This window comes from Corvus brachyrhynchos, unplaced genomic scaffold (assembly GCF_000691975.1).
Source record: "Corvus brachyrhynchos isolate BGI_N302 unplaced genomic scaffold, ASM69197v1 scaffold661, whole genome shotgun sequence".
Taxonomy (NCBI): domain Eukaryota; kingdom Metazoa; phylum Chordata; class Aves; order Passeriformes; family Corvidae; genus Corvus; species Corvus brachyrhynchos.
Genome location: NW_008236246.1, coordinates 899043 through 923546, shown reverse-complemented (window position 1 = coordinate 923546; position 24504 = coordinate 899043). Strand labels below are relative to the sequence as shown.

Genomic DNA, 24504 nt, shown 5'->3' with positions numbered 1-24504 from the left:
CCGCGCCGGGACCCCCCGCCGCCCCGGGCGGCGGCGAGCGGAGCTGCACCGAGGGGAAAGGGCCTGCGGCCGGGAGAGGCCGGCCCTGGGCTCTGCTGCTGCTCGTTGGTGCTGCCGGCGCTGCTGTTTGTGTGCCTTGGCACCCACACACACACCAGCAAAGAGCTGCTACTCCTTCTCCCGTAGCTCTGCCTGAAAGCCCCTTAATTTCAAAGCGATCATAATTTGGAGGGAAGGGGGTCACATTTTCCATTCCAAGGGAGGCTTCTGCCTTCCTTGGCAGACACCTGTCCTTCAAACCAGCACAACACTGAACATGGCAGCAACATAAGAAATCCCATCTTTAACAAATCTCAGCAAGCAGCACTTGTAAGATGCTAAATCTGCAAACTTCTTACTCTGCCCTCTACAGTGTCAATGCCTCAGTCTGGGAGAGTTTAAGGTTACTTTGTATTTCTCCTGCTAGTTCCCTAGCAAGGTGGAAATCCTCCTCGTGGGAAGCAGCTACCCTTCTCTACTCTGAATAAAGTGTATTACTTTTAAAAGCCTTTTTCCAAGGCTTTCTTCTTTCTACCAAGGGAGCAGCAGCCACTTCAACTAGATAAGGGCTTCTACCTTCACTTTTTTAGCTGCATATCAGCTGATCATGCTGATCTCTTTTTCAAGATGATCTGGAGAAGTAAGACTGAGTTTTACCCCCAGCTTCCCTACAGGTAATTCCATGTCAGTTTTTCCAGTGAACTTCATTTTCTCTGAAACTTTGCCCTGGAGTTTTAGGGCTTTTACCTCAATCTCTGATTGCAAAGGACAAAATCATTTACAGATGACACACAATTAGAGCACACATGGCTGCCCATTACCTGTGTCTCCACAACAGCTCTCTCCCATCAAAGCCACAAGACAGCATGAGACAGAGGCTTAAACCAGAGCTTAGGTATTATGCTTCAGATGACAACAACAGTCTCTACACTTACACAATACAACTGCTACCTTGAACTGCCCCCCAAAAGTTATTATTTTGTTACATTATTGCTGGCTTATTACTCTCTCAAACATGGAGCAGAATACCCAGTTACAGTGGGTACCAGAGCACTCAGTGAGAGAACAGGAACTTGGCAGGCTGTACCTTCTGTCCTTGACAAACAGACTTTCTTCATGTCCTTCTTGTAGACACCCTTCACAGCTGCCCAGTGAGATGTCCTGCCTGTGTCACACTGCATCAATGCTTCCTTAACTGCTGGTGTTCCAAAACACAATTCTGGCATGTTCTCTCCTCGTATTTGCCCTTTGCTCATGTAGAAATGTGCTAGAAAGAAACAGACACTTCCAGACTCTGGCACACTTGGTTTCTTTCTGCTCTCTGCTCAGGCCAGCTATGACACACTGCATCAGTGTAGTCTGAAAAGAGATTCAAGGGTTGTTGCCCTGCAGGTGCCTAATTCCAGCTAAGGTCTGAACACTTATCTGGTCTACTGCAGGGAAGCAGTGATACAAGAAGGCAGGTGGAAAACATGTGGCCAGGAGACAGCCAAACTTTTACAAACCTGCAGTCTACAAAACAAGGGAGATGAACGCAAGAGAAGATCAGGATCCACAGGCTGTATTTTGAAGAGATGGATAAAATTCAATTTTCACTTAGGGACTGAAAATTTTATCAGAGGTTTTTCTGAAGAAATTTTTATCTTTTGCTTTTATTTGTATAGTAGGTAAAAATAAACTGCAGCTGCAGCCCACCTGCTGCAAATAGGACATGGGTAGCGGAGGCAGCGTGGCTCCCAGAGCCAGCTCTTGCCAGCTGCGGGCACAGCCTGTGCCACACTCACTGCTGGGACACAGCGCTGAGGCTGGGCAGGCAGCTGCCATCGATCCACTCAGCACAGCTGGGAGCCACAGCTTCAAACAACAGCAGTGCCTGGGGGCCAGGAATGAGAAGAGCAGTGATGGAGGAGGAACAGAAGGACCAGCTGTAGTTGTAGCCTGCTGGGCTGACTTCAGGAGCCTGTGCTTGTGGAAAAGGAAAGTGTTATACAAGTCCTCAAACACTTGCGCCTGGTAACAGTTTTCCAGCCTCCAACAATCTGTAGGTCAAATAAGACTTCCTGAACTGGAGGTGTGGTCTTCAACTTTCTGAGGATGGAGCTGCAACCCCCGAACACTTGTGTCTTTGGTACCTCTCTCCCGCCCTGTGACCAGAGCAGCTGAACCTTATTAATTTGTGGGATAAAGAACCACCTAATTCCCCATCTTGTATCTGCTGATTTTGCATGAGATCTCCTGGCCCTTGGTTTGGAAGCTTGGGAGCAACTAACCCATTTCCATACTCCCCAGAAATGACACCCTAATAGCTTGTGTCTCTCACATGCCCCTTTCTAGGCTGATGTGCCTAGACAGTCAAGCCAGCCCTGGTACAGCAGCTAACCCTGACCATACTGCTGTCCTCCAAAACTGCCCCAGGGAGCTCCGTCCTTGCTGAGCCAAGGGGGCTGGCGGGATGTCAAACACATGCAGGCATGCTGTGGATGCACGAAGCAGCACAATGGGGTTGTTTGTTCTCTCTTCCTGATGAACAAGGATTGATTTACTTTGCTGAAAGTCACAAGCCCTGAGCTGACATTGTCACTCATCCCTTGCAATGTTAAGGTCTTATGCCTCTGGGTTATCATCAGCCCTGACACATGCTTTCATTTTCCACTCTAGGAAGGTTTGACTCAATATGTAGCACACTTTGTTTACCCAAAGGCCCATAACTTTTGTCGCTGTACCTTCCATCACTTTTTCCATACCACTAAAGAGTATATTTAAGCAGCACAGGTTCCAGCACAGCTCTACAGAGTGCTCCTCAAGTAATCTCAACTGTGAAAACAAATGCTGGGGTTTTTAAAATCAGTATTTCATCCATCAGTGGACTTCTCCTCTGACTGCATGGCATCCTAAGTCCCTTAAGATATATGTCTTAAGACTCTTCATGGTCCTGTCTCTTGGAAATCCAAAGTAGGCTGCACTGACTGAATTCTCTTTATCACTACTGACTCTTTTGAAGGATTCCAACAGCTCTGCAGAGCAGGACTTCCATTAAAAAACTTACATTACCTTTCCCTAATACTTATCAGTGTAATTCATCCACTATACTCTGCTAATTTTATCAGTCTGTCTTGTATAGCTGTTCAGTGAATTCCCAGAATTCCTCTGAATTCTGACCTGTCTTATAAAATGTCTGACAGGTGAATCACTGGGCACCATGGCAGCTTCAATAGAGGAGCGTAACCTCTCACTTAACACCTCAAATATTTAAACTTATTTAAAACTCCTGGATTGATACTTCCAGTTCTGGCAACCTGCTACAAATGCATAAATATTATTTTTGTAGAGCCTCTGCAGCAGGCACTGGGTGAAGGCAAGGTCTGTGCTGACTCCCCACAAAGAGTATTCCAGCACAGTACTCTCTGTGAGTTGCTCTGTGCCAAAAATTATGTTGAGTTTTTCTGCTATGACTAGCCCTAAGCCTTCCTTCCAGGTTCCATTTTGACAGGTCTGAAACACGACAGTTGTTTTATTTCCCTTTGCAAATCATCTCTCAAAAAACCCCTCTGTCTGCTTTGTTCTGTTCATATATTTAATCTGCTAGAGTTTATAACCTCTTCCATTTTCCCTAGCTTTTTGAAAAATGCTTTGTTTACAATTGCCTCCCTGCCCTTCTGTTAGTCATGCTGGCTTTCTGGCACCATTCCTTGTCTCTGCTGCGATGGATGGTGGGCATTTGCTCTCTGCTCAGTTTATTTTCAACAGTCTTCTCTATTTCTGTGCAGGTTTTGTTCTGAACTTTGAGTGCAAAACTAATGAAGCTTTCTGTGGTTTGCTGGTTAGTTTTTTCCTTTTCCCCAAGGATGTTGATCTGGAATACATTATGGTTCCCATCGCAGAACAGCTCTTGGAAGGCACAGAACACATTTCTCTGCCCTCAGAATCACGTCAATGATGGCTTCTCATGCTCTGGGGCTCCTTAACCTGCTGCTCCACAGAAGTTTATGGCTAAAATGCAGTGTTGTTACCATGTAATGGATGCAACTTAGATTGGCTGACTTGATGATGAAGTGCCACTGGAAAGAGTCCTTCTCCTGTCCCTCTGCCCTGCCGCATGTCCATTGAGCTGATGGTCTTAGGGAAATCTGTAAGCAGGAGTGCAGGCTTGGGTTCACTGTCCCACTACATTAGGAAAACAAAGCAACTGGCCCTGCAGTCACAGGATCTCTCATCAAGATGGAAAGTGAGCAGTACAAGTGCACATGTGGTGGCAGAGGCACTGCCTTGCTTTAGCTGTACTGTTAAGAGACACCTTCAGGTAGAGCTTGGGCAGGAAAACAAGTAGTGGCCAGAGAAAGACCACCACTGCTACTGACCATCTCTGAAAGCCCTGTGATTTTTGATATCACCTATATGGTGCCAGCTCCTGAGAATCTCTGCTCTTGATCAAAGAGCCCTGCACTTCAGAAGCGTGTGTGAACCATAGTGGCTCAGATACTGGAAGGTGACACAACACAACCCAACAGAAGCTTTGAAATATCTGAGATCAAACTCAAACAAGAACTGCTGGAAGGCATTCCTTGCTGGGGATTTGCAGACAAGGCTGGGACATTATTCTATTTGCTCTTAACATTTCTGAATGCTTCTCAAACTAAGGAGGAAAACCCACACCCAACTCTGGCTGCCAAAGCCTTCATCTATGGCAGGACTGATTATGGAAAGAAGTAGGCATGTGGCCAAAGGTTCAAATTTCTGACTGCCACCTTCTGCCTTTGGCCAGAGAGGCAAAAATGACAGTGCCACTGACAGGTGCCACCTGTTAAAGAATCCATTCAGTGCCAGTAGCTTCAGGTGCAGCTGCAGTGGAGCTGCAGGTTGAGCTCTGGAGACCCTGGAGCCCAAGCCTGTGACAAGAGGCCATGAACTGAAGACCCTTTGCAAAACAAAGGACTAAAGGACCTGAAGCCCAGCGAGGGAACCCAGACTCAGACAGTGCAGCAGCTGAGGACCCTCAGACTTCCCTTGCACTTGGGGTCCCTCTTTGGAGGCATCAGCTCGAGCTCTTATTTTGTTGCTTTGTTATTTAGTTGTTGCACCATGATTAAATTATCTTAGGGATCTGGACGTCTGTGACTCTGCTATGGAAAACATGGGGTAGAGCCAGTAAGAAACCCACTCAGACTGTGTGTGGGATGTGAGCTGCCAGGGACTTGGTCCCAGTTCAGGTGGTACAAGAGTGATTGTCAGAGTAGCTCCGGGAGAGTTGGACAGAGAAGTTTCCTTAACACCACCAAAAATTTCCCATATTGAGAAAAAACATTCTGAGTGAAGGAGTGAGGCATCCAAAGGCAGCTCCAGAGCTGCTAAATGCCTTGAGCTCCAGAAACTCACAGGCAGCAGAGGTAGCAGTCCAAATTCCAGCCATGCTTCCAAAGACCCAGGTCACAGTGTGATCCAGTGCTTAAGTTTTAAAAGTTATTAAAGGCTGAAGAAACCATTTGTTTCACAGTGGGAATGATTAATGACTAGAATTTGTATTACCAGTGCTTTTCATGACTAATTTATTAAGTTCTTTTTTTTTGGCATTACCAGATGAGTTTTACTCCCAATGTGCAGCTGCTCAAAGATCAAAATTAATTCCTTAGAAAAATTGGGATTTATTTAATTTGGAAACTGGCAATAAAGAACACATCTGTGAAATCCCTTCAATTTTCTTTTTTAACATTAAAGCGTGGGAGAACACAGAGCAGCATGGCATATAGTTGCTTGCACTCTGCTCAAGCTTGCTGAATGTCTGTAGTAGCATAGGGCTAGAAACATCCCCAAAAAAATCTTTCAACTTAAGGACATGCAGCTCCTGGTTCACCTAAGGCAAAGAAAACTGCCTCTGCCACTTTGCTGTAAGGTGGAGGAGATGCAGATTACTCAGGGCAGGCCTTCCCCCTTTTCACTGACTCTGTGGCTACACCTATTTACGTCATCTTTGCCATTTTAGCAAAGGTGAAAAACAACTGCATCATGCTCCTGGGGCAGCCTATCCCAGCTATTAACTATGGAGAGATTAAAGCAGAGACTCCATTGTCTTGCTCTCGGCAACACCTGCCCTCAAATTTCTACACGTTATTAAAACAATACCATAAACTATGCCTGTAAAATAAGAAAAAAAATATTGTAAGACTCTAAAACATCACCACCTGGTAATTCTTACCATTATAATACTGCCAACCTTAAGGCAGCTGGTAGCTGAGTGCTTCCCAGCTCCTTCCCAGTGCAAAATTATTTTGCAGATAGTAGAGCTGAAGGAGATGGCTGCATGGGAAGCAAATCAAAATCAGATTTAAAGCAACATCTTGAAGTAAATTATTCATTTCTATACAGAACAGAAACTTATTAATAGAAAACACTATATGATCTATGCAGGCAGGCAATGGTTTCTGGTACTCTGTGTAATTGGATTAAGTCTTAAATAAGAGAAATTCTGGGTGAGAATTGAGAGGAGCAGAAGAATGAGATATGCAATCTGCTTACACAAACTCAAAAGCATCAGGAGACAGAGGTGCTGCTGTTGCTGTATATACAAACAAGCATTTGTGTGTGCCTGTTCCAAAGGCAGGAGATGGTGAAGGATGGACCCAGTGCCTCTCTGTGACCCTTGCTAATGCTCAGTGTCAGCCAGCAAGAACTGGCAAGTCGCTTCCAAACACAGATCCTGCCAGAGAACAAACAGTGGCTCTGCAGTCAAAGAAACTCAGTCAAGAGAGCTACAACACCAGCATGGCTGACAGGCTGGGTTTGCGCTCCCAAAGCGGAAATCATGAACCCCTACAACCACGTAATGCTGAAACCAGTAAGCAATGCATGACAACATGTCTGGGATGTAGCAAGATGCACTTTTCCATCTCCTGCCCTGCCCATGTACTACAAAAAGCAGTTAAAACCACAACTTTCTTGCACTCCAGTCTCGTATCCACTGTCATTATCAAGGCACCCAGCACAGACTGAGGAATACAAGGTGCTTCTTACTCCCACTCTGAGAGTAGATACCCTCTTCCCCATCTAAGGCAGGAAACTGGACCTGCCTAGATCTATAATAGTTCAGGGTGAATTAAACCATGGCAGAGGAGCTCTGCTCTGCCCAAGGCTGGCAGGGGGGCACTCTGCATTGCTGTTTTGAGACAGCAGCCTGAGACTGCAGCCTTCCCCACAGACTGCACACAGAACAGAGAACCTCTAGCCCTCCCATCCCCTGGGCAGTGGACTAAAGGTGCCACCACCTGCAGACACACAGCCTTTGTAAACCTGAGGCCCGTGCAAGGGAGATCTGAATGTGCTAATACACAGGTGAGTCTGAAATAGTTTGTGTGACTGCTAGACCTCAGATCACCTTAATTCCTCAAGGAACCGGGCAGGTAAGCCAAGGGCCAAGGACAGTCTTCCTACTAATATGATGTCCCAAACTGCATTTCAGTACCTTGCTGAAGACAATGAACATCCTAAAATCTCTTAAAGAAGAGAATGCAAGGCTGTGTTCTGCATCTCCAAACTTTCCACATCCCTGGGATCTACCACTGCATTGAGTTAAACCTGGTTACTCATTAATTGCTGTGAAATACCATTAATGGGTGCTGCCTAATGGATGAAAACAGCTCAACCTGAAGCACATACATTTGCTTTGCTCTAAAAACTCAAAAGAACATAAAAAGTACAGGAACTTCAAGTATTACAAATGCATAATCACCCCTTTGGCACACTGTTGTCACAGAATACAGAAAGCAAAACTAATGTTTAATTAAACCCCAGGGAAGGACTGTGCACATACATTTAGAAATAAGAGTCATGTTTCAGTCTAAGTCCAGCTAGCTAAAACTTTCCAGAACTCAACACTGCAGTTTTACAGAAAAGTGAGCTTTTAGATAGAAAACCAGCTGGGAGGAAAGCTTCCCAAGGAACAAAAATAATGCAAAAAAAGAGGCCAAAATAAAATTCTGTTTCAATAATTTTTATCTGTACAGTGCTTTTTGCTGTGATGTCAGAAGTCAAAACCAGTACTTTAGTGGTGATGCTAGTTTTAATAAGATTAGGAGCAGCTTTAATCTAGCAGGTATTAAATAGACCTGCTTTCTAGATCAAAATATCTTCTGTGTTCTAATTAATTTCACTCTAGGACTTTGAACAAAAGAATTCGTTGTACAAATCAGAGGAACAATGGTCCTCAATATGCCAGACAAAATATTTCAATATGGGTCAGAACAGTTCCCATTATTCACATGAGAAAGCAAACCCTTCCTCAAAAGTGCCAACATTCTATTTTATTTCATCACGGTAAATAGAAGACGCCTTAAAACATCTTGTATTCAACGCCACTGGGTAGCACTCACAAGCTGTCTTAAAAAAAAAATCTTAAAAAACCCCACAGTTTCAATTTAACCTCTCCAACATCAGCAAATGCACACAATGGAATATGTCAATAACCTCTCAGCAGCACACACCCTCTCTGACTGCAAAGCAAGTAAAAATAAAGCAGAGACTAGGCAAGGATAAGCAAACTTTCAAAAATGCAGATTAAAAAAGCTTCAAGCTACTTTTAAGTTTACATACTTGTAGAAGAACTTCTCCAAAACAGAATCAGTACAAACATGGGCTTATGGAAAAGTGACACTTTCAGTAAGTGACAAGAAATTCCTTATGGAGGTCTGTCATTAACTCTGCAAACATTGTGCTGTGTTTTACTCTGGGCACAAGCAACTGAGTAACTCCACATTTTCCATTAATGTGTCTTGGTTTGAAAGACAGGTGTGTGGGCCACAGGAGGTGGGAATGGAATGGAAAATGTGACCCCCTTCCCTCCAAATTATGACCACTTTGAAATTAAGGGGCTTTCAGGCAGAGCTACGGGAGAAGGAGTAGCAGCTCTTTGCTGGTGTGTGTGTGGGTGCCAAGGCACACAAACAGCAGCGCCGGCAGCACCAACGAGCAGCAGCAGAGCCCAGGGCCGGGGCGGCCGGGCTGGATGGCGAGAACGGGCTGCAGCAGGAACCCTGGAGCAGCACCGGAACCGCAGGGCGGGCTCACCCGGGGCAGCAAGCAAGAGGGAGCAGAAACTCCGCAGCTGTAGCTGGAACCACGGGGCATGGGGCATCCAGCAGGGCAGGGGGTGCAGAGCTACAGTGTAGCGAGCAGTGGCAAGAACATCCTGGCAGGGTGGGGTAGCAGCGGCCGGGCTCTGGAGCAGGGCAGGGAAAGGCTCCCTGGGAGGGGGAAAGGGCTCTGCATCCGAGGGTTTTCCCCTGAGGCACCCCAGCAGATGGTGAAAGTCCTTTTTTTTAGTGAGGTAGGGTGTTAATAAGGTCCCAGTTAAGTGGCTGCTCTCACGAGCAAAGGCTCACCCACAGCAGAAGAAGCAGGACCGGGCTGGGCTCCGGCGGCAGCACCAAATTCCAACCCCCAAGCAGCAGCTCCGACCATCCTCCTTCGAAGCTGAGAGAGCAAGAGAGCGAGGAGCTGCACCTAACCCTTTCACCCAACCCAAATCTCACCATATGTCCACTCTTCCCAGAGAAACCCCCAGGTGAAGAGAGTAGCCAGCTGCACCCCTCCCCTGAGCTGTGACAACTTTCTTTTGTCTCTCTTAAGTACCCAGTCATAATTGTTCCTTAGGAACATATGGGAGAGAATTCCTAAAGAGAAAGAAACAAAAGCAAAAAGAATCCTAAACCCCAACAAATGCCTGCAAGACAGCACATTTTTATACGAGGCAGCTTAATTTCTTTCCTCCAAGGGTTTATGCATGCCTTGTCCTTTCTGTTTGAGATGAACCCTGCATGTCCTGGATTTACTTATTCCCACCTCCTCCTCCTTGAGAGCTTTCTGCAAACACTCAGCCAAATCCCAGACGATCTCCACACCCCAGGCCCGCTTCTGCACAGTGTGTGCTGAAAGCCAAACACTTCTCTGCCTTCCCGTTGGTGGGAGGCAGCAGAGGGGAAGTGTCAGCTCAAATGATCAAATCAACTCTTCAGATCAAATGCCAGCTTATGTCAGACTGAAACATAACACAGGTTTAGTTGGATAGTTTTGAAAATATATCATCATATTCCTTCATTTCTATTTAAAGCAAATCATCTGGAAAAGAGGGGAGAGATGTAGGCTGAGACGGAACACCTACTTCTGAAAGCTGCAGAGAGTCTGCAGACAATAATAAAAGCACAGGCACAGCTCTATTAACAGCACAGATCACCACACCATCTGTCCATCAGCATCCCAGACCATTTATTTGACCATCTGCCCATGGACACTGGGAAAAGCCAAGCCTAGACTTCATTAGGGTTCATACAGCTTTCAAGTAAAATGTAGGTCTCATATTTAGGTTAATACTTTTTAGCTCTGAGAATAACCTAAATTCATACTGATAAAGACCCCTAAGCCTCCATGCTAGCTCTCCATTTCATCTCCACTGCAGTTACCAGATTATGTAGGGTTGTTTAACTGATGCCCAGGCAATCTGTTATGTATCAGGGTTAGCTTTGGTTGCTTGCATACAAACAGTTTTAAAAAACCAGGACAGCTGTATCTGGAAGTCAGCTGTACCAGAAAAGCTAAAAAGCTTCCTCAAACACATTCACCCCAGAGTATCAAATTTCAGAAGCAGGAAGAAGCAGAAACTTGTGCTGTTGGCTTTGCCCAGATGTGATCCTGGCAAGTTACTCAAAAATAAAACCAAACACATGGGGAAATGAATAGAAATTCACAATGGCATCACCCCTTTTCACCAAAGGAAAGATCTTACAAACCTTAAATATACATGTTATCTTGAAAAGTAACACATGCCAAAGCTATTCAGAAAACAGTGTGGGGAACCTGTGTGCCTGGCCCTACACACCTCCTAGAGTCAGTGACACTGCTAATGACATGCTCCTGAGATGGGATTAAACTAAACACTACTCCCATTCATAAGCATGGCCCAGCTGCAGAGAATATTTTGAACCTCCAGATTTCAGCCAGAGGGAGGTCTAGAGGCACCACAGAAATAACATTGAGGGTGGCTATTACTCTGGCTGTATCCACAGAAAAGCTAGGGCAGGGACATCAGTCAGTACTGGCAGGAGCTGGGACCCTGAGGTTTGTTCAGTTGGTTACAGCATGGTGCTAATAACACCAGAGATGGTGGGTTCAATACAGACCATTCACTTAAGAGTTGGACTTGATGATCCTTGTGGGTCCCTTCCAACTCAGCATACTCTGTGAAATTCTGGGATGGACTTACAGCAGATGACCTCATGGCCAAGGGCACAGAATAACACAGACACAGAAATAAACCAGGACTTTTTCCAATATATCAATGTCTTTTACTGGGGAGCTCAAACTGGACCTGCACTGCCAACAGGGTTATCAACAATGCTGACAGAGGCTCACCTTTCCCTCACCACCCTCTTCCTTCACCCCACTACCTGCAGCCCTGCAAGCACAGCTCAGGATGTGGTCAGCCCCAGTCAAAGCCACAGCTTTAACTCCATTTAAAACAGCTTTTTTTAACTATTAGAAAAATAAAAAGGTCTGAAATGTAGGTCTTGCTTCACTGATGCCATGGTCTCATATTGCAAACACTACACTGTACAAGATAATAAAATCCACCTCACAAATCCTTTACTTTTTGCCTTAAAACCCACCAGGTCCCTTGCAGATATTGCTGCTATTGGAAGCTGATTGAGAACTTCACTGCACTGTAACTGGAGACCATCTTCCAGTTATCAATCTTCATCAATTTGTGGCCGGTTTGTGCCTGTTCTTGTCAAGCTGAGATCCTCCCTAAGGCTCTTCCTCCCTGTGAAACTTAGGACAAATTAAACCACTGCCCCAGCCCCAGTGCTTTTAAGTCTTTCTCTACACAAGAGGATCTTCCTTCCTCTGAAAGCCCTGGCAACCTTATTCACTTCAAATTCCTCCAACACTGGTAAAGTCACACCACAGAGGCCTGGATGTGGCAGCCAGATGTGCTTTGCCAGATTCAAAAGCAGCAGTAATTTTTCACAGGATATGAGCTCAGTCTCCAAGTGTAAGCACTGTTCCTGGTACTAGCAACTGAGACAGAAAACCCAAGGACCCAACACACGATCCATCCTCTCTGGAAGATTTCAGAGATTTAAACCAGCCCTTGGGGTATTTTCCAAGTATTATGCGGGGGAGCGTCAAGCCAGGTGTATCCTGAAACTACACCTTGTAGGGAGAGATGCTGGAGGAAGGTGAGGCTGGGACAATATTTACAGTCATGAGAGACACCATGTTAACATCTTGCTAAAAAAAAGTATTCTACATGAATTACATGGTTTCCTGGAAAGAACATCTTGCCTCCTGCCCAACTGTTGCCATGGCCACCAGCTCACTGGTGATCTACAGCAAAGCAGAGAAGCAACAAGCCTGTCCTTCCTAGCCTAGTAGTCCCCAGAGCACCTCTCCCTGGCTGCAGACCACTCAGCTTTTCCCAAAGCTCAGCCTTGGAGAGGACAACCACAGCTCTGGGACATGCTGAGTGTGCAGGCTGGTGGCTGCAGTGCCAGGTTTCTGTGGGGCTTGCCCAGCTTCAGATCTGGGGCTTTGTTTAAAGAAAGATGCAAAGAGGCTTTGCTTGTTGAGGGGAAGTGTAGAGCCAAAAGGCAGCAGCCACACAGAGCTCTGTGACAGGGCGTCCTCCCCACCTTCCCACTCTGCTCCGGCTCCCAAGACCATGCTGCTCACAGCCAGGCAGGGCATGGGCATGCCCAGAGCTTTGGTGGGTCAGTAGAGGACTGACAGCAGAGGCCAATACACAATATAGTTATATTCTTCCCAGTCCTGGCACACAGACCACAGCAGGAAGTGCCTCTGCTGTCTAACACTTACTCAAAGGCATTGCACCTATTTTTACCCACTACTCATCTCACATGGGAGCACACTTTACCTCTAAAGGTAACAGAGAAGATACAGATAGATGGAGACATGATGGTACAGGAAAGTGTTTTAAACCCATTATCTACTTTTATTTCAAAAGAAAAGGCATTGCTTAACACTATTGCTGCTTTCCAGATCAGACACTAAAGTTATAATGTGATAAGAGTAGTGATTTTCATACTTGTAGGCTTTAAGATACCAAAACTCACAATTAATTGAGTTAAAGCAGTACAGTGACCTGTGCCTGCCCACATAAGGTGGACAGTATCAGTGTCTGATATTAAGAGAAGGAAAAAATACAGACTACCTTCATAGGACTGTATTTACTATGTTGCTGTTGTGCACAGGCTTGCAAATGGTTTTCTGGAATCACCTACATCAACAGACTTCTATTAAATTTATCACATGATGTTGCCAGCCCCTGTCAGCAGCGCTGTATGACCTGCCCTGTGTCGAGCAGAGCACTACAGACACAGCAGCCTGCGAATGCTAGAGAGAAACAACAGCCACTACCTGCATGCCCACATACTCCGTGAAAAGGCAGCAGGATAACCTGATACAGGAAATGAGACTGTGCTTCACAAAATGCCCCACAGAATCTCAGTGCTGTGCTCTGCCAATCACAGAGCGTGTCCTCTGTCTTGGATGCTGGTGGAGCAATCACTTCTACAAAAGGATTATTCCTATGGCAACCAGAGCCATTGGGCTCATCTCTGTACCATCAATAAACTCCTGGAAAACAACCATGGCTGTGTCAAAACAGGCCCAAGCAAAGCAGCATGCTGTATCTGGCGCAGCTTTGTCACTTCCATCTCCTCTCAAGACAAACAGGTAGAACATGCAAGCTCCTCCTTTCTCAGCCAGATGGGACATGAAAGAGCTGCAGTTCTTCAGCATACTGCATTTTTCCAAGAAACTGTTTTTCAGGAGACCAGCCATCCTGCAAGATGTTGTGTAGCCTCAGCAGAGCAGTCTGCACCTTAGAACTCAGAACTTTCATGGTGCTCAGCATGAAAGGGTGAAGGGCAATTTCTGTCACTGGACATATTCCAGCTCTTATTGATTAAACCTTAATAGGAGCTAAAATTAAAATACAGATTTTTTTTCCATCTCTCTCAACATTACTGCTGAGCTACGGGGAATTCCCAACCGATCCTTGTCTCCCACACATGGTCTTACCTGACAGTCGAAGTCCTGGAAGTTGCGAGCTGCATTCTGTTAACAAAAAACAGGAAAAGAGAAAAAAAAAGAAAAAAGGAAATCAGCACAATGCCCCAAAACACCCCCAACAACAGCATGAAAGTTTCCCATAGAGACCTCTGTTTTAGCACAGTCAAGACTGGCTGCAGTCAGGTAAGCATCAAAATGCAAGATCTGTACAAGCAAACCCCATGCAAGAACTGCCCATTCCTATACACCAAGGTTATAGGGCTGTAAGGAGGCTACCAGCTAAGGGAAGTGAGTACCTGTGTGCACAGCTGAGAGTGTTCAAGCAGGGACAGATGCACATAGGAAGGACATTGGCCACAGCTGGGCTGCATATGGGTATGGGTTTTGTCTACTCCTGGTGTCCATTAACAATTTGGATGCAAAAATCCTAAAGGACTACTCCTGGGATCTCATGTACTGCGTGCAAGAAAACAAGCCATGCAGTCAGCTCCTGTGCAGCCACTGCTGCAGGCATGGGATCATTTCGTGACAGACACAGGGACCTGCAAGCTCCTGAAACCCAAGTGCATGGGAACTGCACGCAGCAGCTCACCACTGACTCTTCCCAGAACGTGACCCCATGCATGCAGGTGAACACAGTCAGTAACAGCACCCACTTGGCATCCTGCAGGTTGGAAAGTCTGCAGGAACTTGTCTGTGTGCCCATGAGCTTTGTGAAACACTGTCTCTGACCGCACAGTAGGTTACATCACTGAGAGCTGTCAGCAAAAGGCTGAGCAAACCACTTGAGATAGCATTCTAGCTTTTGTGTTTTAGGCATAGCACCTTAGTACTAAAAGTACTAGGAGAAAACTAGGATCACATATGGACAACAGAAACACTCCAAACATTTCTTCTGGCTGAGCACCCTCATTCCTCTCCATGTGTGAACACATGGCCATGTCTTCCTCCCCTTGCCTTGTTAGCAAGAACAAGGGTTGCTACCTACATTCTCCACTTTCAGACATTTAAGTTGAGGTATCTGCAAATCTGTTTTAAGAATCCATTCCCCTCTTTCCTCCTCTGTGTTAAGTATTGAACTGTGGCAATGTTTGGAGCAGGACATAGCAAAACCCACTACATCTTCAGGACTGGGGAAAAGAAAATAAAAAGCAGTCTCCTCTTATTTCAGAGACCCTGAAATTAATTGAGATTTCTGACACTACCACCAGCTTGTCAAGCAGGTCAGTTCAGTCACCCATTTCTCTATGGAGCAAGGAGAAACTTCTGTACCCAGCACTGGATTTGGATGGTGCATGCTAAGTAAAAAAGAAGGTGATCTGAATTTGTACTTGGTAACGTCTGAGATTCCCCAAGCGAGTGGGGAAGAAATGACACAAAGCAAGGAATGAGGCTCTGAATTGGGCTGCTTGTTGTCAAGGTATACCATGAGGCAAAATAAGCTGACATGCCCTGACTCTCACATACTTGACTTTAACACACCGAAAATTTGACTTTAAACCATTTATTCGTTGTCTTAACTTGAGAAACTTTAAGGCAAGTTTTTCAGGCCTCTGAAGGTGCCATGGCTGCACCTCAAAGCACAGAGCTGGCTGGGCTGACTCAACCCAGCCTAAGGGCTGCCTGTTTCATCTCCTGAATCTGGCTCTGGCACTTCAGTAACCTTTTCACTGAGGCTGAAATAACAGGAATCAAAGGTGCCAGAATAATAAAGTGTCACTGGGACACTTGTTCTGATCAGGCAATACTCTCTTTTTCTCTCTCTTTCAACTAAATGGGAACATTTGAAGTTTCTTTACTTCCCCAGTATAAAGTCACTGCATTTTAGTGAGCCTGAATGAGGTGAACAAACATTACGTATTTTACTTCCCTGCACTTGATATTAGGCTTAAGTTACACAAAAACAAAACAGTGTTCGTATTCTTTAAAAGTCAAGCTTGTAACTTTTTGCTGATTTGAGACAAAACAAAGCCAGGACTCAGTGGTCCACAGTGGCACTATCTACCATTCAGACAAGTGAACAAGATATGACCCATTTCCACTTCCCAGGTAATTCCACTGGTTTCAGAGTTTGAGAAACCAGAGCTCCTTCTCTGTGTACAGCAGCCTTTGTATGTGAAGAGTTCATGAGCACACACTCATTAGCACCTTAAGAGTTTTACTGTGCTATTTCTGGCCATTAATCCATGCTGGCTCAAACTCCTATGTCTAAAGTGGGCTGGTCTGTAAAAACCTTAGTGAACTGCCAGTTCAATAGATTTTGGACTCTGATAGTTGCACAGAATAACAGGTTATTGTGCCACACCCTCATGCTCCATAAACTATGTCTAAAAAGCACACATGTATTCTCTCAAGCTTCAAAGCCTTAATAAGGGCCAGACCTTGGAGGTGGCTGCTCCCTGAGGCCCTCCTTTTGTTAAAACAAAGTGTGAAAAGGAGAGCCACAGCATACTTCTCTTCCCATACAGTACTGAGGATGGTTCTGGAGCCACCCTTCATATTTCTCCCTACTGAGATACTATATACGTCCTGTAACTTTAACACTGACTCAAGGAAAGCAAGTAGCTACTCTCTGTGTGCCTTTCTGTGCAATGGTTAACACCACTGGGTGTTCTGTTTGGGTGAGCATTTGAACCACAACTGACACCACACCACTGGACGGGGCTGACCCGGCAATACTTGACAGAAACAGTGGAAACTTATAAAGTGAAAAACACGTTGATTTGGCATGCTTCAATGCCTCCTACTTAGGTCAGCTGACTGAAGCAAGGGCAATCTACCCAGCTGAATTCAAACATAGAAAATCCCAGGAGAATCATGAGCAGGATCTGGGCCGCTGTATTTAGCAAGCTTGTCTTCTGTAAATGTTTTATCTCTTGTTCTGAAATTAGTAACTCTCTTCAAGGCCTGTATTCCATATTTTTATTTGCTGATCTACACTGATTTTGTACTTTCAAGACTCACCCTTCCAGGAAACAGTTTTTTTAAAAATGGTGGAAGCCCAGTAGTCAAGCACTAGTCTGTCAGAACAGGTACCTGGACTGAAGATTTCAGCTGAGTTTTTAGATTTTACATATACCAAACAGCTATGCTAGAACGCTAAAGAAATGAGCAAAAACTTATCAGTACAGACTAAAACATAGCAGAATTTCAGAGATTTCACCCATTTTGTGGGGGATGATGCAGTCTTCTGCAAGCACACAGTGAGTGGACAAAGCACCACAGCCCTTTGGCAGCACAAGCCAGTTCTTGATGTCAGCCATCAAACAGCAAAGCCTTAGGAACTCCTTCCCACACCATTAGGCTTGGCTGTGAGCTATGGAAAGTGACCAAACCACATTGCTCATAATCATAATTAGTTTGCAGATATAAGATGCTAGATCTTGTTGGGATGCCTGTAATGAACTTAGGCACTCTCAACAACAGTTTATGGCAGAATTCAGTAAGGCCAGGGCTCTCCCAGAGCCCAGATGGCTCTTCTCCAGCCCACAGAAGACAAGAGTGAAAGACTTGAACAGCTGCTGCAATACAATGATTTTCCAAAGTCTCAGTATTGCATGAATCTGGACTGCTCTAACTGGGCTCTGCACACATTAAAAGGAGATGACTCTCCATTACTAAATCCAGGGAGACAGAGCTGTTTTAGGGGTCAAAACACTAAAGGATCATTTAAGACAGAATACTAAAAAAAAAAGTAAAACAAACAAACAAACAACCCCCACCAAAAAAACCAGGATACAATCCAGCATTTCTCTAACAAGGAGAAACTTATTAGAGGTTTTACAGCTACACCAGGTCAGGAATGGGATCACCTTTTCAATTGCTGCCCAGCCTTTGCAAATCCGCAGTATGGGTATGAGATACTGTTTGGCCAGGACTCCAAAATTACCTGAACTGTGGTGGTCTATCTTTCTCTGAGACTTTGGAAGAGTAGGTGGTGGTAGATTACCAGAATGGGGAAGAATTTACTGGGTTTCAGTGCTTAAGGTACTTTAATCTGTAGACAGATTCTGGCAGCTAGGGCTCCTTGCCAGACACAAAGTCATCCCGAGTACACTTGTGAGGATAAAGCAGCAGCCAGTATTACCTTGTCATTCAGGAGCGGTTTGATCTCTGTCAGCTGAACATCCTGCAGTTCATCCATGGTGCTGGAAGTGAAGCCAATTAATCCTCAAAGCAGCAAATAGGGATTCTGAAACAAAGGTGTATTGTTAGAAACAGCATTACAAGTTATGCTAATCAAAGGAAGATTAGAGATTTTTCATTAGACTTGTCTATGCTTCAAATTAAGCCTGTGAAAAGCTGGTCCTTGATGCAACATAAAGCACCTGTATAAGTGCAGAAGGCAAACCCAGTCCTGCTCTCACTGTGTTAGTCTGGTTACTCCTTGCCCTGCCCACCGAGAGCTGTCCCTGAAAGCTCAGGCCTCTCAACTGAGAAACTGCATCCACTTCTACGCATTGCTGGTATTTCAGCCATAGCGTGTCTGGAAATGAACTGGAAATTACTTGATCAGCAGAGTGAAAAACTGTGTTTAGTATGTGGTAATACTGACTTCCCCCTACCATGCCCTACACACCCAAACCCCAGCATCCTGCCACCAAAGGCAAGGCTATGCTGTATCCCTGAGACATACAGACAAAACCACATCTACACACAGGAGACGGAGGTGTGGAGATCCATGCTCCTTGCTGGCAGAACATAAGACGGTTCAGAACTCAGGGCAGTCCTTGAGATATAAGGTGAGATACAAGGTGAGATATAAAAAGGGCCCCAGATAGTGCTGTTCCAGTGGAACATGTGCAGACAACACTGTTAGCTTGGCAGCCCAAACCATCATTCTATCAGATGGTGCAGAGTCAGCAAAGGAAAGAAAAGAATTAATGGACACTATGCGAAGCTGCCATACGTCTGTGGGAAATGGCTGCTGCCACGGAGCCAGAGGAGAAATCTTTGAATACAAATACAGCAATGAAGATGGAAGAAAAATATGGCTGAGTTTACAAGGCATTTAATTTTTACTCTAGACACTCTAGCTGTGTTTCTAGACAGAAGAATTTCTAGAGCAAGCAGCTGCAGCAACATGAAAAGAGGTCTGGCAAGAGATGATCACACCTGATGGTGCAGTCTACCTGATTGTTCAGGAAAATTGTACCTATTACTGCAGATGAAATAAATGAAGTCATCAACTTCGTTTGACGGAACAGAAGTAAGCATGTGGTGGACTTCCTGTGCATCAGCTGAGCATGCTAGGAAAATACTTTTGAATACTGTCACAAATCAAATTATTTGTCTAGGATATCATAGGCTACTAACCACAGAAAAAAAAAAGTAGAAAAATAACAATTGTGTTCTCCATCCACCTCAACCCAACACAAACATGTGGTGTGGAGGAGGGGTCCCCCTCACCCCAAATGCTGTGCCTAAGCTGCACCCTTTGTGCTAGGACTAACCCTGGTGTGGCTGAAGCCAGTCTGTCACAAAACAAATCAAAACAAAACGCCTTTTCCCTCTGAAAATCAGCAATAGGAACTCCTGTCTCTTTTAGCTCCTTTGCTTTACGAAACTGAATTATTTTTCTTTTTCCAATTTTTTTTGCTGTAAAGCATACCAGTTGTCAGAGTGTCAAGAAACCAGTTAATCTATAGGCAACAATCCCCTTACTCCACAAGGAACTCTTATTCAGAAGAAGACTAAGAGCCATTATGTAGTGCACTGTAAGCCCCAGGGGAAAGCTGGTTACTGTCATACTGATAAGATATTACGGAATAAAATAATATTTCTACTAAGGAATTACAACTTCCATATACACTGGGACTGATTAAGAGCTCAATATCTACCAGGTTTTCTCCAAAACAGCATCACACGAGCTTACAGACACAAAAGGAATTTCAAACAAGCATCACAAAGCTTATCTGCAGATAAGGTGCAGACAGGTGACACAGTACTGGAATGACCACCTTCACCTTACTATTTGGAGACCGTATCCCTTCTCTTATGCTCCTTTGAAAAGACACCCACTGGTAGCAGGCAGGAAGGTCATGCTTATTCTTGGGGTCACCCAAGAGACAAAGAAGTTGTCCACTCTACCCAAAGGAATTTAAAAACTGCACACACCAGCCACCTTTCTCTGTGCAGGAGTTTTCCTGAGTCTTGGGCTCACACCTTGCATTTTTGCCTAAACCAGAGTCTACAGAGAAGGAGGGCACCAATATAGTAACCCCTCTCTACTGAGCTGTGGCTGACCAAAGAACACCTCAGAGCACCAACTGCTCTGCCTTACATTGCTCAAAGAAACTTCTGCTATAGCCTTGCAGATATTTCTTCTAGTTTCCCCTGAGCTATAAAAAGTGTGGTAAGTCCCAGAGAGGCCTGAGATGCATCCTGCATAAACCTGCCCAGGTACACTGTTTGCTGTCAATACAAGCACATCCATGAAGTGTGCAAAGTCTGTCAGAGGGGAGACACACATCTTGAACTCACGCACTACTTTGTTAATCACATATTATATAAGAAGAATAAAAACCTAGTAGGGGTTCAAAGCAAGGATTAACAAATGCATTTATCTCATCAAATTTGATTTCCATACTTGATCTCTAGATGCAACTACAGTGCACACAATAAACAACATCACACTGAAATTAATCTGATGATTGTCTTCCTGGTCCACTATTGCTCCAAATGCTGTCTCAAAGGAGGGAGATCTCTAAGGCAAGCTGCTGTTTGCCATAATGCGCACTATGTGTTGCCCCTTCCTTAAAGCAAGCCGGGTAGCAACAAAAAGGGCTGCTGATTTGGGTGCTGATCTGAGACAGAAGAGACAACCTTCCTTAACACCAGCTGGGCTCAAATAGCTGTGAAAACCTCTGTAGGGAAGTTCACAGAAAAGTAAGAGTCTTGCTCTGCAGTGAGTCTGCACCACAGTCGGCCTGGAAAGCTCCTCAGCTCATAGCACATTCTCACCCAGGAGCAAGACATACAAAGGATCCCTCCAGTGAGAACCAAATACTGAGGTGAGCCAGGAAGTCACCGAGAATTGCTGAACTGAGAGCAAAATCACACAAAGATTAAACCTACACAGCCTCAGATGGTGCGTTTTTTCCCTAAACACTTTGATTCTATATCTATTCACCTAGCAATTTAACGTTTTTTTTGCTTTCCAAAGTTTTTTGAAGGTTTTTTGAAGGAAAAGGCACAGGGGGTCCCCATCACTGCTTGCAAGCAGCTTTTTTAGCTTCCTGAATCAGCTCTTCCCAATCCACTCACTGTGAGCTCTCCAGAAAATGGCTGAGACAGCCTCAGGACTTCATTTTAATCCAAGCCGAGGCTATTCCGTTGGCAGATGCATGTACTTCTCCCAAGGTCTTAGCAAGCTCAGTGTGATTGCCCTGGATTAAATCTGGGTAATTTGTGATTACAGCATAAAATCTACTCACTCTACATGACTATTTGCCACAACTTCACCTGAGCACCTGCTATGCTAACAGCAACATGCATTTTGGTTTGAAACACAGCAAACAGGCACATTTGAGCAAAAAAGGCCACAAAAATTCTCAAAAGAGGATGCTTTGTAGTAGAGAGACCTCTGTAGAGCACATCGCCAAGTGCAGAGGCAAAGGGAAGGGTGGGGTGTTGGTGAGCTGGGCTATCCTCTGCTCCAACCATGCTAAAGACTCCTTGTAAAAAAGCTCTGCAGACTTGTCTTCCCAGGAAACAATTTTCTCCCTCCATTCCTCCTGTTATTTAAACAGACAAACATGTCATTTAATAAGCTGAAAGCAAGTTTAAAATACTACAACAAAGCAGCATAAATATTCATAGCACTCAAAAGATTTTTGTGGAAGACAGGCCCAGGCAAAGCAAAAGGTTTGTCTGAAACAATCCATGTACAAATCATACACTTTTTCTATAAATGGCCCAGTACCACCTGCTTTGCAAGTATTCCTCTTGCCTCTATTTATATATTACTGTAAATACACTCAAATCCCCCAACTGAAACCATCTATCCCTTTCCAAAGGTTTCCTAAAGGCTGAAGGAAACCTATGCTCTTTGAAAACCAGTAAGACAAGAATCCAGGAAAGATGTGGTGAATCATTAAGCACAGAGACTAGAATCAGGGTAAAGACAGAAGGCTACAAAAAAACAAGGCAGGCAAGCCCTAGAAAGAAACCATCTACCTACAAAAATAAGACCTTAAATACATGTGTGCATGTTTATTTTAAGACAAGGCTACTCTCAATATACATCATTTCAATACACAAAGAAAGAAATCGCAGTAAAGTTCAGTAAGTCAAGAGCATGAGTACTACAGGCCGAGTGTGAACTGCAACACCTGCAGGTTCTGAGGCTCTGCTTTCTGGTCATTGAAGCTCTGGCACAACTGCTTCCTGCAGGGTTAGGAGCTGCAAGAGCTGCATCTTGAATTCAAGTCTGTTTTCTTATGGAGGTTCAATCTCTCTACACTGTTTAGGAACTCAGTGCAACAAAACCTTGCATTCAGAGGCAAAAAATTCTTGTTTTTTCACCTCAATTTGACTACAGCTTATAATTCGTTACCTCCATAGCCACTTACACTCTCGCCTGGTATGTTAACCACACTGAGGCAAAATTACACCCATCAGTTGGCAAGCTATGCTACTCAACATGGCATCAAATGTACCTAAACATATGCTCCCTCATTTGGCAGACAACAGAGGCAAGCTGAGGAAGCTCCTCTCTAGGGACCCCCAGCCATGACAATCCGGGTAAGGTTCCTGAGAGCCGCTCTCTGACAAGCCAGCTATGTCTTACAAGATGGAAAGCAGAAGTGCTACTCCCAGGTATGCAAAGGAAGATGGGAACAAACCCACAATTTGCAACCTATGCCAGAACCAAAATACACTACCCACGTGTGCTAGTTTAAAAACAGTCTAGGTTTTGGTGGGCGGGAACAAACTGCTCGAAGTTTCTACTATGTCCGGCACAGAGCCAATCACTGAAGGCTCTGACGATGCGCAGGTTACCAGCCCAATTAGAGAAGTTGGTAACGCCTCTGTGATGACAGAGTTAAGAAAGGAAAAGGCGCGGGCAGGTGTCCTTTCTTCTCCCGAGGGGTGGTGAGGAGGCCGCCGGGGGCAGTCCTGGCAGGAACCGCCCGTGCAGTGCCGGCAGGGACCATGTGGCCAGCGATGAAAACAGACAATTCCCCGACACGGAGCACGGACAAGCTCAACCCTTTCTGCACTGCGAAACTCTGGAAGAACTTTTCAATTGATAGAACCTGAGAACAATAATACCCACGGACAACAATTTTCTTCCGAGTCAGAGGAAAGGGAAAAGAGGACACGTGAGAACAACATGGCGACACTCAGGTCGGTGCAAAGGAAGGAGGGTAAGGAACTTCGGGCGTTGGAGCTGAGATTGTTCTGCACGCCGGGGGAGGACTATAATACAACAAATCTGTAATTCATGAGGTGCATGGGGGGATGCAGAGATCCACGCGCAGCCCGTGAGCAACAGTGCTCACGCTGGCGCGAGTGAATGTTGAAAAGCTGTAATCTAGTGAGGAACTCGAACAGAGAGAGAAGACCCTTGCTTATAGAGACAGAGAACCCTTGCTTCCAAACTAGAACAGCTCATCTTTAAAAGCCTAAACCCCATGAACTAAAATGATCCACGCTAGGCAGTTGTGGGAAGACTTCTTGGCCCGTGGGAGGGACTCACGTTACAGCAGGTCAGGCGGGCTGCTGTTTGTGAAAGTTAAAACCACGCTGGAGAAGTTCGCAGAGAACTATCTCCCGTGGGAAGGATCCCACAGCACAGCAGAAGAAATAAACTCTTTTCCTTAAGCATACCGAAGAAAGATTTTTAAGAAGTGAAAGACTGACCAAAACCCCACGTTTTGTCTCCTTGTGCGGTCGGTGGAAAGAGGGACGGACTGGGAAGAAAAGGTGTTCTAAAGGTTTTAGTTCTCATTACCCTTTTTACTTTTAATTCTGTTAATAATAAATTTTTTTTAAACTGTTTAAGTTTTGAGCCTGTTTTGCCCTTAAAATGTTTTTCCCCTAATCCTTATCTCAACTCATGAAGTTTTCATTTTAATTTCCCCTCCTCTGCTTAGCTACAGCAGAGGAAAATGAGTGAACAGGTTTTTTTGTGGGTGCCTGGTGCTTAGCCAGTGTCAAAACCATGACACCATGGTCTGCAGGTTTGCTGCTCAGGCCTTTATTTCTTCAGCTATGTTTGCTGTGTAACTGCTCTCCACTGTAACTTTTCCTGTTCTTCATAAGGGGATTCCTGCTTCCTGTGCTGCTGGAAAACCAGCTCTCTGGCACGGCTCCTCAGCCTGGCTGGGCAGAGCCACAGTCTTGGCATATAGATCTCAGGTAAGTTTAATTACGGCCTTGAGA

The 24504-nt window shown here is 45.0% G+C and overlaps 1 protein-coding gene across 3 annotated transcripts in view; it reads right to left on the bottom strand.

The window, feature by feature from the left end:
• NDRG3 (NDRG family member 3) overlaps positions 1-24504 on the bottom strand; it is a 40286-nt gene that overhangs the window by 15503 nt on the left and 279 nt on the right. For all 3 annotated transcript variants that reach the window (XM_017746965.1, XM_008643479.2, XM_008643480.2), the window contains exons 2-3: positions 18203-18307; positions 14125-14160 (exon numbers count right to left, since the gene is read on the bottom strand). In XM_017746965.1, the coding sequence (XP_017602454.1) occupies positions 14125-14160; positions 18203-18259 (93 nt within the window). In that variant the 5' untranslated portion in view covers positions 18260-18307. The remainder of the gene's footprint in view (positions 1-14124; positions 14161-18202; positions 18308-24504) is intronic.